This window comes from Scyliorhinus canicula, chromosome 11 (assembly GCF_902713615.1).
Source record: "Scyliorhinus canicula chromosome 11, sScyCan1.1, whole genome shotgun sequence".
NCBI classification, from domain to species: Eukaryota; Metazoa; Chordata; class Chondrichthyes; order Carcharhiniformes; family Scyliorhinidae; genus Scyliorhinus; species Scyliorhinus canicula.
The window spans coordinates 106,195,385-106,209,105 of record NC_052156.1 but is presented as its reverse complement, the minus strand read 5'-3'; the positions used below and the strand labels follow the sequence as shown (position 1 = coordinate 106,209,105).

At 47.2% G+C, this 13,721-nt stretch overlaps 1 protein-coding gene across 2 annotated transcripts in view; it reads right to left on the bottom strand.

Annotated features, from left to right (window-relative positions):
• LOC119973251 (inositol 1,4,5-trisphosphate receptor type 2-like) overlaps nucleotides 1-13,721 on the bottom strand; it is a 169,581-nt gene that overhangs the window by 103,153 nt on the left and 52,707 nt on the right. For both annotated transcript variants that reach the window (XM_038810980.1, XM_038810981.1), the window contains exons 24-27: nucleotides 11,803-11,923; nucleotides 8,185-8,375; nucleotides 4,244-4,392; nucleotides 2,736-2,844 (exon numbers count right to left, since the gene is read on the bottom strand). In XM_038810980.1, coding sequence (XP_038666908.1) covers nucleotides 2,736-2,844; nucleotides 4,244-4,392; nucleotides 8,185-8,375; nucleotides 11,803-11,923 — 570 coding nt within the window. The remainder of the gene's footprint in view (nucleotides 1-2,735; nucleotides 2,845-4,243; nucleotides 4,393-8,184; nucleotides 8,376-11,802; nucleotides 11,924-13,721) is intronic.

Below are 13,721 nucleotides of genomic sequence, written 5' to 3'. Positions count from 1 at the left end.
ACACCATTGCTGGATTCCCTTTTCTGCCAGCCTTCAAAAGGGAAATTTGCAATGATAATTAACTCAATCAGGTAGCATGGCTGGTAGCCAGCACAGTGTTCGTCTAAACCAGGTCAAAAAAGCACGCAGATGCAATTTTTCACTTGACATTTAATGCTGATTTAGCCAATTTGGGGTGAATTACTCTAAAAGAATCAGCTCCATCAAGCCGGCACTTCCAGGTCACATGGTGTGATGATAAGAGTGAGATGAAGTGGGATGGGAGGAAGTTCATGTGGATCCTAAACACTGGCTCGGTTGAGCTGAGTGTCCTGTTTTCTGTGCAGGCTTGGAAGGTGCAATGCCATATCTTACATGGAGAATGTGACCCATGGAGGTCCCACAACAGCATTGAATCATAGGATGTGATAGCACGCACTGAAAGGGGCCATTCTACCCATCCTGCCTGTGTTAGCTCTTTATCTCACTTCCTTGTCCCATTGGACTTTACTTTTCTTTTCAAGTATGGATTTGCATTTTGAAAGTCACCATCAAATCCGCTCCCACCAGCCATGTTTTACAGGGAATAAAAAACCTCTGGATTCTCCAAGTAAGTGGTCAAATCTGAAGTAATATTGCATTTAATCTTCCTACAATTACTGTCAGAATCTCCATCCCCAATCCAACCAAAACTGCACCCCCCCCCCCCCACCCTACCAGCACCGTACGACGGCCACAATTACCCCGACACACTTTTGGCTGATGCACGGGGGTTTCAAATAAAATATTCAATGAGTCTGGTTAACCTTCGCTGGGTATTCCTGAAGGAACAGTCATCACTAGGTCAAGTCTCAATTAATTCAATGCGTTAAAAAGGCAAAGCAGTTGCACACTGCAGTCACACAAGGTGATGTACAGAGTACTGACTAACGGAGCCGCTTGAATGTCCGGTGAAATCATTGAGAAATGTCTGCTTTGTTAGAGTTTCTACTTGGGACAGTACAATCCACCCACTGTCTATCCCCAGTTAATCAACTCCAGGTGCCGACTGCGAAGATGAAATAGATGCCATGTTGAAGACTAATGCCTTTTTCCTTTATTCTTTCTTGGGTTGTGGGCATCGTGAACAAGGCCAGCATTTGTTGCCCATCCCTAGTTGCCCTTGAACGTAGGGGTCATTTCAGAGAACATTTAAGCGTCAGCCACAGTGCTGTGGATCTGGAGTCACATGTAGGGTAGATCAGCTAAGGACGGCAGATTTCCTTCCCTAAAGGACATTACATAGAAACATAGAAAATATGAGCAGGAATAGACCATTGAGCCCTTCGAGCCTGTCGCACATTCATTATGCTCATGGCAGATCATCCAACTCGGTAACCTATTCCCGTTCTCTTCCCCCCCCCCCCCCCCCCCCCCCATACCCCCAAGAGATATATCTAACACCTTTTTGAAAACATACAGGACGGGATTCCCCATCCCGCCAGCTCTGTTCATCGGTGTGGCGCTCCCCACCGGCAGTGAGATCCTTCGTTCCGATAGCCGGCCAAAGGAGTTTCCCATTGTGACAGCCCCACGCCATCGGGAAATCCGCAGGCATGGGTGAGCTGCCGGAGAAGCGGAGGATCCCGCCAACGGAGAATCCCTTAGTCAATGTTTTGGTCTCAACTGCTTTCAGTGGTAGTGAATTCCACAGGCTCACCACTCTCTGGATGAAGAAATTTCTCCTCATCTCAGTCCCAAGTGATCTTTCCTTAGACTGTGACCCTTGGTTCTGACTCCCCCACCAACGGGAACATCCTTCCTGCATCTACCCTGTCTAGTCCTGTTAGAATTTTATAGGTTTCTAGGAGATCCCCCTTCATTCTTCTAAGCACCAGTGAATACAATCCTAACCGGCTCAGTCTATCCTCATATTACAGTCCTGATATCCCAGGAATCAGCTCGGTAAACCTTCACTGCACTCACTCAATACCAAGAACATCTTTCCTCAGATAAGGAGACCAAAACTGCACGCAATGTTCCAGGTGTGGTCTCACTGAGGCCCTATATAATTGCAGCAAGACAGCCTTGCTCCTGCGCTCAAATCCTCTCGCTATAAACAGTTTAACCAGGTCCCTCGGACAAGGTTGGGGTGGGGCTACCAGGAGAGGAATGAGGGGTCTTATCTATGTCGAGAGACCCTGCTGTATGGAGCTTATTGGTTGTCTTCTGCTGGTTTGGTTTGTTCATTCTCCCCTTACCCATCTGTGGAGAGTGGTTTGTATCCCAGTGGGGGCTAACCATTTGCACAATGACCTCAAACAGCAAGTATTCTACTTCTTGCAGGCAGAGGCCAAGTAGGACATGCATAAAGAACCACCACCTGGTCACTCACCATCCTGGCTTGGAAATATATCAGTCACTGCTACTGTCAGAGTCAAAACCCTTGAACTCCCTCCCCAAAAGCACTGCGGATGCACCTACACCTGAGGGACTGCAGCTGTTCAAGAAGGCATCTCACCACCACCTTCTCGAGGGCAACTGGGAATGGGCAATACATGCTGGCCTAGCCAGCGAAGCCCACATCCCGTAAAAAAATCTTGTTGGAACAGTCTTGTTACAATCAGTTGTCAATAGGTGGATAGACTGCCTCAGGAAACCATGCACTCACAGCTTCATATAGACTGGCAACCTCAGTTCCGTGACGAACAGTGACCACTAGTGGTGGAGATGCTCACTGCTACTTTAACTGGACCTGCAGTAAGATTTGAGCTCACCTTTTCTCCAAAATCGTCCTTCCTGTTGAGCATTTCCCTCAGCGTTTGAAGAATTTTATTACAGAGTTTCTCTTCTTTATCCATCAGCTTTTTCGAATGATTAATCAATCTGCGGTTAAATTAATACTACATCAATACTGCCTTCTCCCAGAAATCTCTGACACACACGAGCAACAAGAATTGTTAAAAATCCCACGTGCTCGCATTGTGTTTCGAAAGAAAAAAGCTGCAGACATGTCAAGTCGAGATCATTTTTATCGTGTTTCTGAAGGAATAAAAAGGTGGGAGGTTCAATGATGATCCACCTCATTATATGTCAGGTTTCACTGCACCCAGTAAATGCTTCACGAAGACATAAAGCTTTGAGATGTCTCTTTTTTCAGAAATACATTGTAGCCTTGAATCATGTGAAGCTGTGCTTCAAATTAACGGAAACAAAATGTGAGATGTAATTCCGTAAATATGACAATGTTACGTCATACAAAGTCCCTGGTGAATTTAAAGATATGTTAAGTGTGAATGAAGGTGAAATTGGTCTGCACCAGTGCTACAAGACAAGCTTGTGGGCAAATAGTCAGAACCAATGGTTATCTTCATTGAATTAAAATTGACGGCCGGAGGAAGATCCCTGATCGTGGAGGAAACATGCGGAAGGCTTGATACCAAAGGGGGACAAATATTACTGCAGAATTGTAACTGCTGGAGAGAGGTTAAAAAAGGGTGCGGGAAATGTACATACATGGGGGTGGCACAGCGGTTAGCACTGCTACCTCACAGCGCCAGGGACCCGGGTTCAATTCCGCCCTTGGGTGACTGTCTACGTGGAGTTTGCACGTTCTCCCTGTGTCTCTGTGAGTTTCCTCCGGGTGCTCTGGTTTCCTCCCACATTACAAAGATGTACAGGTTAGGTGGGGGTTACGGGGATAGGGCGGGGGGAGTTAGCCTACGTAGGGTGCTCTTTCAGAGGGTTGGTGCGGACCCGTTGGATCGAACTGTGCACTGTAAGAATTCTATTCTATTCTAGATCAAAGAGGATGGGTAGCCTACTCCAGCTTCTAACTCACATGTTCTAAACTCGAGTCTCTATGGGTGGACTGGGATACATCATAGGTCATTGGCATGGGGAGGCCATGGGGAATATGTGAACAAGACTTGGCAAGACGTGAAATGTAGGCAGCAAGTTCTGGGCACACCTAGTAAACGCTTCATGAAGTACATAAGACATAAAGCTTTCAGATGTCTCTTTTTTTCAGAAATACATAATTGTGAATCATGTGAAGCTGTGCTTCAAATTAATGAAACAAAAATGTGAGTTGTAATTCCGTAAATATGACAGCAATATGTCATACAAAGCCCCTGGTGAATTTAGTATAACACTGTGTGTGTCAGTGTGGGTATGGTATAAAAACAGAACAGATGACGGAGAACCAAGATCAGGTCACGTTCAATGGAATAATTATAACCCCCCCCCAATCTCCACATACCCCACTTCTGGGTCCACTACTTACTTGCTCATGAAAGCCCCACTTTCACATCCAAGTTGAGCATCGCTTCCATCAGGGAAAAGCAGTTCTGGGCTATGGAGGACATCCACCAGCAGAGAAAACTCAGCATGCACCATGGGCTGGAATTGCTGTTCCAGGGTGGCCACTATATCCTGAAAGTTAATGCAGCGGAATGTTAGGCGACTCAGCAACCTCAATACATTGTCAACTGCTGATCGGGCACTTTAGGGAATTGTGAAAGTACTCACCATTTAACTTATCCCAGAGAATGAGGCCAATGTTAAACATGAGTATTAAAATCTACCTCGTCAGTCATACAGTGGAGAAGTGTAAAATCTGGTTTGAGAAGTTGGTAAATTACTGATAAACGACAATGGCTTCATTGCCATGTGAATAAGTGGTTCACCTTCCAGTATTGACAATGCTTTATGCTACTGGGCAAGATGTACATCAAACCAAGCCTCCAGTCTTTTTGCCATTGCTGGGACTGGGATCAGTGGCAGCCAAGAGTTAAAAGCAGCCCTGCCAACCGGCCCATCGGTTCCACGGCCTCATCCTGCCATCAAGCTATATTTGCGAGGCAGGATCGGGTACTGGCAGGGCTACCCCACCCACACATGGCTCACTGAGAGCCTAATGCAAGACAATTAAAGGATTCTCCAACAAGAGGAAGCACCCTCTCTACATCCACCCTGTCAATACCCCTCAGGATTTTAAAGGTTTCAATCAAGTCTTCTGAACTCTAGTGGATACAAACATAACCTGCCCAACCTTTCCTCATAGGACACTTGTCCATTCTGGGCATTCTAGTAAATCTTCTCTGAACTGTTTCTAATGCATTTACATCCCTCCTTCAATAAGGAGACCAATACTGTACACAATACTCCAGATGTGGTCACACCAACGCCCTGTACAACTGAAGCATAACCTCCCTACTTTTGTAATCAATTCCCCTCACAATAAATGACAACATTCTATTAGCTTTCCTAATTACTTTCTGTACCTTGCGATTCATGCACTAGGACACCCAGATCCCTCTGTACCTCAGAGCTTGCAATCTCTCAGCATTTAGATAATATGCTTCTTTTTTTTATTCTTCCTGTCAAAATGGACAATTTCACATTTACCCACATTATACTCCATCTGCCAATTTTTTGCCCACTCACTTAACCCATCAGTGTCCCTTTGTAGTCTCCTTGTGTCCTCTTCACAGGTGTTCATCACTGAGTGACAGTGCCTGAACGTTGACCCTCAGCTAATGTAGTTCACGGTGTCTTCATATCGCTCAGGGAATCGAAGGATAAGGGGAGCGGGTGAGAAAGTGCAGTTGAGGCAGAAGAATAGCCCAAATCGTATTGAATGATAGGGGGCCTGATGGTCCACTCTTGCTCCCATTTCTTCTGTTGTGCTATGAATTCTCTTCCAGTTTATAATATTTAAATTACTACAGCTGTCCGAGAAATATAAAGAATTCATCCATGTCTGTACATATAAATCAAAACACTAGCAATTAAAACTCTCGGGACACGCTGCACACTGCATTTATAACATTTTCCGATGACTCTTTTTACAAAAATTATATTCATTTGAAGTTTTAGATTTTAAACAATCCAACAAAACCACAGGAACGGTCCAGCACCGCAAGAAAAAGCAACGACTCAACATACATGAATCCAGAGGGGAACAGGAGAGCAGCAGGACAACAATACAATCATTGGACTTAATGTTATACCTCGAAAAGCCCCACTAGAGAAGAAGGGATAAGGCCACGAAAACATGCTAAAATGGCGCACACCTTCCCACCCGGTGATTGCTCGTAATTACCACGAGAGTTTCGGATAAATTCTTTCCGCCATGTTTGGGCGCACACCAATACACAACTCCCTCAGCTCCAGCAGTGCCAGAGGCACCAATGACTCACCCCCACCCCCTTCCCTATAACTCTTTTATTAGCCGTATTAGCTCAGTGTTTATACTGTTCCTATCCTTTCTTCTGTCCTAGCAATAGTGATTCATATGCAACATCGACATCAACGCCTGGGAGAATCTTACTCAGAAGAGATCTACTTGGGGGAACCTCCGGATTGAAGGGACACAATTCTTTGAGGACACCCAACGGTAAGAGAAAGGAATACCAGTAGTCTAGAGTCCAAGGATTGATCCCACCTCCTGGAAACACCGGTCAAGTGTGAGGTTGGAGATGCGACTCTACGATTGGACTCGTTAGCCATGCAAGGATCCACAGAACCCGTGACCTGCAAAACGGAGTTTCTTAGGTGGACAATCATACTCATTATCGAGTGATCGCCAAAGACAACGACGACTGTTTTATGGGTGCAACCCAGGTTCGCATCCCGTGAGGTTTTTTCGATTGCTCATTGGGAGACATACATAATGAATAGGAGCAGACTAGATGACCAGTGGCATCACAGTCATGCCTGCATCTGTCCTGGCAACAGGCCATATTCAGGCAGTGGCTAATGGATCGTGACGATGAGCAGAATGGGACTGACCTACCCTTTCACTAAATCTTCTCAACAAAGTCCTGCTCAGACTCAACTTTGGAGGTGTGGAACTTGTGTTCTATACACTTGCAAGCCGGGCTATGTCTACTCACCGGGAAGTCATGTTTCTGGTCTCTAACTGAGACTCAATGACATGCATTATTACGCATAAAATGCAGATCATCGAAGCAGAGGTGGAGGCTATTCAACCTATTCTACCTCTGCCTGACCTTTGAAAGAGCAGTCACAACAGTCCCACTCTCTTGCTCTTTCCCCACAGCCCTGCAAATGTTTTGAATATACTTTCAAAAACCACCTACAGGATGCAGTGCACCAACTTGCCAAGTATTTTTGACAGCACCTTACAAGTCCTGGTACTTCATCATCCAGAAGGACAAGGGCAGCAAATGCCTGGGAACACCACCACCTGGAAGCTCCCCTCCAAACCCACTTGACTTGGAAATATATCACTTGGAAATATATCAATTGCCCCTTAGTGTCCAAGGATGAGGGGCGCAATTCTCCAAAATGGAGACAAAGTCCTTCCGGCGTCGGAGCCCGCTCCCAGCCCCCTATTCTCCTGCCCCCGGGGGGCTAGGAGCGGCGTCACGTATTTTACGCGCGCTGGGCCTTGGCGGCGCCTAAAAAGCGGCACCGCGTAAATGACGCGGCCGGCGTCGCGTAAGTGAAGTCACCCGCACATGCGCGGTTGCCGTCCTCCCCGAGGCTGCCTCGCAAGAAGAAGGCGGATGGATCTTGCGGGGCTGTGGAGGAAAGGAGGTCCTCTTTTAGAGAGGTCGGCCTGCCGATCGGTGGGCCCTGATCGCGGGCCAGATCCCATCGGAGGCCCCCCCCGGTGCAGGAACCCCCCTCCGTCCCCACAGGCCACGCCCCCAGCGTTCCCGCGCAGTTCCCGCCGGCAGCGACCAGGTGTGGACGGTGCCGGCGGGAACCTGTCTTGTTGGGGCGGCTGCTCGGCCCGTCCGGGCCGGAGAATCAGCGCTCGTCTTTTGCAAACGGCGAGCGGCGATTCTCCGAGCAGCCGCTAAATTTGCCCCTTAGTATCCAAGGTTTAGGTGGAGTGGGGAGTGGGTTTGGGTGCTGTTATGGAGGGTCGGTGCAGACTTGATGGGCCAAATGGCCTCCTCCTGCACTGTAGGGATTCTATGATCACTGTTCATTCACTATCACTGGGTCAAAATCCTGGAACTTCCTCCCTAGCAGCACTGTGGGTGCTCCTACACCACATGGACTGCAGCGGTTCAAGAAGGCGGGTCACCACCTTCTGAAGAGCAATTAGGGAAGGGCAACAAATGCTGGACCAGTCAGGGAAGCCCAAATCCAAGAATTACTTTTTTTTAATACTCATTTGAATGTAGGGTTAAACTTCTAAACCTCCAACGTAACTTTCGATTGTCTATTTGAACAGATGAGTTTTACCTGCAGCTTCTCTATAATATTCCTGTAGTCCATGGTTAGTCCACCGGCTGCATCTTTATAACGTGGTGCACCGCGGGCAGACATTCGCCAGCCTATTGCTGCCCTCTGTACCATGCTGGAGTGGGTCTTCATAAACAGAGTGTTCACCTGGCTGTCTAAATCCACCGGGATCGCTATCGCCCGTCCTTTAGCTGTAATTAAACATCAAAATATTGCTTTCATTTCATGATTTTCCCTCAGGATTCAGAGATAGAGCTCTCACCTCGGTGTGTGTTTGAACTCCCACTCTGGACAACTGTTTTGAAAAACATTTTAGTGAAAGCATTTTAAATATATACTTTATCACAAAAATACAACGGCCAACTGCAGCAACAGGCAACAAACCCCCCTGAACCCTGCACCCCCCCCACCCCCAGAAACAGTCCACCCCCCAACAACAGCACCCACTCATCCCGCTGCCACCCCAGTACCCATCTCTCTTTTCCAACTTAACACACTCCCCTGAACAAGGAGCAAACATACTCCCCCACCCTCCCGACGACTCAATGCTTCTTAAAGAAGTTTTTTTTTTAAAATAATTTTTATTGAAAAATTTTGATTTTATACAACATTGACGCACCTTCGTAAAATACCGAAAATAACAATAATATTAACAATCATATACATTCGCCCTATCCCCATGAACAACCCAGCATTTTAACAACAATGCAAATTAACACACTATAAAGTTACAGAATAAACACTACAATAATGCACCCACCCCCCCCCCCCCCCCCCCCCCCCCCCCCCGGGTTGCTGCTGCTATTGACCCAGTTACCTATCTCTGAGCCAGGAAGTCCAGAAAAGGCTGCCATCGTTTATAGAACCCTTGTATTGATCCTCTCAGGGCAAATTTGACCTTTTGCTTCTTAAAGAAGTTGATAAACAGCTTCCACCTCAAGGTGAACCCCTCCTCCACCCCTCGAATGGCGAAATTATTCTTTTAAAATGTGCGACAACGCACAACATTTTGACCGATACGTTCCACGTAATCAACCGGGTCAGGGGGCTCCCTGCTCTCCGCCCACCCCCTCGCCGATCAGCCAAAGCCCCCCTTTAGCCACCTCCCCAGATTCACGCCTCGCTTACCCTCTCGCTCCTCCCCCCATAAACAAAGACAAAGAAAGCCCAACCACCCATCCCCACGTCTCCCAGGTCGACCCCCCAGTTTAATTAGTCAACCTGCTAGAATGGTGGCCCCCACTTGAGCCTTCTGTCTACCCCCTTCCCCACAACTGCTCTTCACCCACAAATCCTCCAAACCAGTAAAAACCAAAAAAACAAACACTCATCCACTCCGCACCCATATTCATTAAATACACCAATCTCCCAGTCGTGTAAACCCACATTCCCCACTTTAGCACCTCCAAAGTTCAGTCTCCTTACACGCCTCCCAGTCCATGGTGTCTCATAAATTCTCCCCCCTCCTCAAGGCCTGTCAAACGATTCTGGTGTGTGGCCGACAGACGAGGAGGATACAACATCCCAAACTTCACCCCTTGCTTGTAGAGGGCAGCCTTGATCCGATTATAAGCAGCCTGCCGCTTGGCCAACTCTGCGCCCAGGTTCTGATAGATCCTCAGCACGTTTCCTTCCCAGGTGCACTTTTTTGTTTGCTTTGCCCACTTCAATATCTTCGCCCTGTCAAGAAAACGATGCAGCTGCACCCACCAGTGCTCTTGGCGGGTCAGTAACCCCCCCCTCCCACCAACTTCTCCAACATACTGGCCACATATTTTGCGGCCTGCGTTCCCTTGATCCTCTCAGGCAGCCCCATGATCCAGAGATTCTGCCTCTTGGAACGGTTCGACGTCATCCACCTTCTCCCTCAACCTCTTATGGCTATCCGCCATGGGCACCATCTCCACCTCCAGCGAGGCCAGGCAGATCCTCATGTCCGCCAATCGACTCCTCCATCTTCTGGAGCTCCAGACCCTGCACCAATTGCCTCAGCTCCACTCTCTCAATAGCCGCACTAAACGGTTCTACCACATTTGCCAGATCTTCTGCCTCTGCTGCTGAAACTTGGCTTTCACAAAGTCCACAAGGTACTCAGTAGATCACTGGGTGGGCAACAAAGCTCCTGCACTCTTCGTCACCATTTCCTGTGTTGCACCTCAAATAATCTTTCACTCAACCTGCTGCCTCTTGCATTTCCTGTCTAGTAAGCCATTAAAAGGATCCCACCGATAGGACTACTGCATTTCTTCAGTACTCATGGACCCACCAAACACCCCCTAAATCGGGTGGGAAAGGATCAAGAAGTTCCACCTTGAGCGGGAGCCACCAAATGTGCAACCACTCACTTCATAGCCTCCACCAGAAGTCCCCACTCTGGACACTTGACTGCGCCATCTTGGCTGATGCCCCAGTGCGTTACTAAAGGAGTGTTGCATGGTCAGAAGTGGTATCTTGTTTATGTGAAGGTGGACAGAGAAGATCCCGAGAAGAAAAAGGGAGATTCCCTGGAGTTCTGACTGATATTTTCTGCTCAGTCAACAGATGGTGCAATCACTTATTTCACAGATGTCTGTGGGAGCTGACTATACAAACACTAACCGCCACATTTCCCACATTACCCCAGTGATTACACAACAAAATATTTTAATTGGATGTGAAATGCTCTAGATTATTCTGAGGTTGTGAAAGATGCTGAAGAAATGCAAACTCTTGCTTCTTAAAGTTTGACAGTGAATGTTTTGCAGAAGCACAGAATCATAGAACCGTCAATCCCTACAGTGCAGAAGGCCTTTCAGCCCATTGAGTCTGCACTGACCCACTGAAAGAACACCATACCGAGGCCCACTCCCCCACTCTATCCCCTTAACCCTACCTAACCGGCACAGCTTTGGACTGTGGGAGGAAACCAGAGCACCTGAAGGAAACCCACGCAGACATGGGGAGAATGTGCAAACTCCAAACAAACAGTCACACGAGGCCGGGAATTGAACCCGGGGCCCTGGCGCTGTGATGCAGCAGTGCTAACCACTGTGTCAACGTGCCGCCCAAATCCATATTGATAAATTCCGATGCCAATGTGAGGAAAGTGAACAATGGAAAAGGAAAACAATTCTCTCTTTCAGGAACATGGTGGCGCTGCTAGCAAGCTGGATGGAGAAGAAGACACTTTCCACTCTGCCTTAACAACATGTTTCAACCTGACCACCCAACAGCTCACGTTGCCTGACAAGTCATCTGGTGAGACTTTACAAAATAATTCTGTGTCGACCATCCTGAATACTCTCGAGACAGAAGCTCCAGCTTGGAGCTGGTTTGACGGGTTCTGTGCTCTGGCTCCACACCCAAAGGTTAGGCGGAAATTCCCTCAGTCCCACCTGGAATACCATCAGACATGGGGAAACTTCCATCATTTGTGTCATCCGGCTGGTTTGCGGGTCAGCTCCTTGGGACAATAATCAAGTGTAACCACGCTCCACAGAATCCCAGCCCACCCACGCCCTACCCCCCAATGCCTCTCCGAGTGGGTCCACCTCTAATTCCATACCTGAAAGGAGCCCTCTGTCAAATCAGATAGATTGCAAAAACAAACAGCCAACTTTTCTCGAGATGCTAACTTACCAACTTCGGCCAAGGTCTTAATACAGGACTCCACTGATGACTTCTGCGATGGGTTTGGCCAAGTGCAGTTGTAAATTCTAAAGGCAGACTGCAGCAATTGAATAAATATTGGCTGGTGTGTCTGCAGACATGAAGAAATGTGGGAAAAAAACATTGTAAACATTTTCCTGAATAATACTTGGTATATTCCTCTGATAAGTAGCTCTATTGCAGACCTGAGGCAGTGAATTTGGGTGTAATTTTGAACAGGGGTTAAATTGATTTTGAAGTTGGAGATGCGGCCCAGATCTCTATATGTTATTTTTAATGGTTCTAAAGACACCAAACCGATTCTGTGCTGATCTAGAAGACATGCCAAGCTCTGATCAAACAGGATCTAACTTGCCCACTCAAACACAGATCAGGAGGCTGTGATGACGTATACTTAACATAAACAGCAGGATGTCCCTTGCCAGCCAAGGATTTTGTAATGCACAAAGTTAAACGGTGAGGATAAATGGGCATAAATATTCAAACAGCAACATAATTTCCACAAATATTAATGCTGCTTTGCTTCCTATCACTAGGAATACCTGGTTTAACATATCCTTTGGGTGGCCAGGCAAACGCTGGGCACAATCACCCATCCTGTTTTATCCCACAAGGATAAAACAAGGATTAAACATTTGTCGTATGCAAATACAACAGCCAAATGATTAGGTAGGGCTTAGTCACAACTATTTAATCAAGGTGCATTCTTGAAGACTGTATCTTGTAGCTTAGAATTCTGGAATTGATGGAGTGAATGCGGGCTATTTGGCCATTGTGCCAGCACTGGTGGTTCAGTCGCAGTGGTCTCTATGCTGGTGTGAATGATGTTACGCCAACCTGGGCTAGTACACGGTCAATTCTCGGCCCAGGAGTCCCGACACAAGTGAATTAACCAATAATTCTTGTGAAAATTCCCAAAATCTTTGGCCCTTGGCCACCCAATAATTACAGTCACCAGGTTTGTAAGTTGAGTAATACATAGAACATAGAAAAACAGCACAGAACAGGCCCTTCGGCCCACGATGTTGTGCCGAACCTTTGTCCTAGATTAATCATAGATTATCATGGAATTTACAGTGCAGAAGGCCATTCGGCCCATCGAGTCTGCACCAGCTCTTGGAAAGAGCACCCTATTCAAGGTCAACACCTCCACCCAATCCCCATAACCCAACCCAACACTAAGGGCAATTTTGGACACTAAGGGCAATTTATCATGGCCAATCCACCTAACCTTACTCATCTTTGGACTGTAGGAGGAAACCGGAGCACCCGGAGGAAACCCACGCACACACGGGGAGGATGTGCTGACTCCGCACAGACAGTGACCCAAGCCAGAATCGAACCTGGGACCCTGGAGCTGTGAAGCAATTGTGCTGTCCACAATGCTACCGTGCTGCCCTTAAGAACAAATTAATCTACACTCCATCATCTACCATAATCCATGTACCTATCCAATAGCCGCTTGAAGGTCCCTAATGTTTCCGACTCAACTACTTCCACAGGCAGTGCATTCCATGCCCCCACTACTCTCTGGGTAAAGAACCTATCTCTGACATCCCCCCTATATCTTCCACCATTCCCTTTAAATTTATGTCCTCTTGTAATGGTTTGTTCCACCCGGGGAAAAGTCTCTGATTGTCTACTCTATCTATTCCCCTGATCATCTTATAAACCTCTATCAAGTCGCCCCTCATCCTTCTCCGTTCTAATGAGAAAAGGCCTAGCACCCTCAACCTTTCCTCGTAAGACCAACTCTCCACTCCAGGCAACATTCTGGTAAATCTCCTGTGCACCTTTTCCAAAGCTTCCACATCCTTCCTAAAATGAGGCGACCAGAACTGCACACAATACTCCAAATGTGGCCTTACCAAGGTTTTGTACAGCTGCAT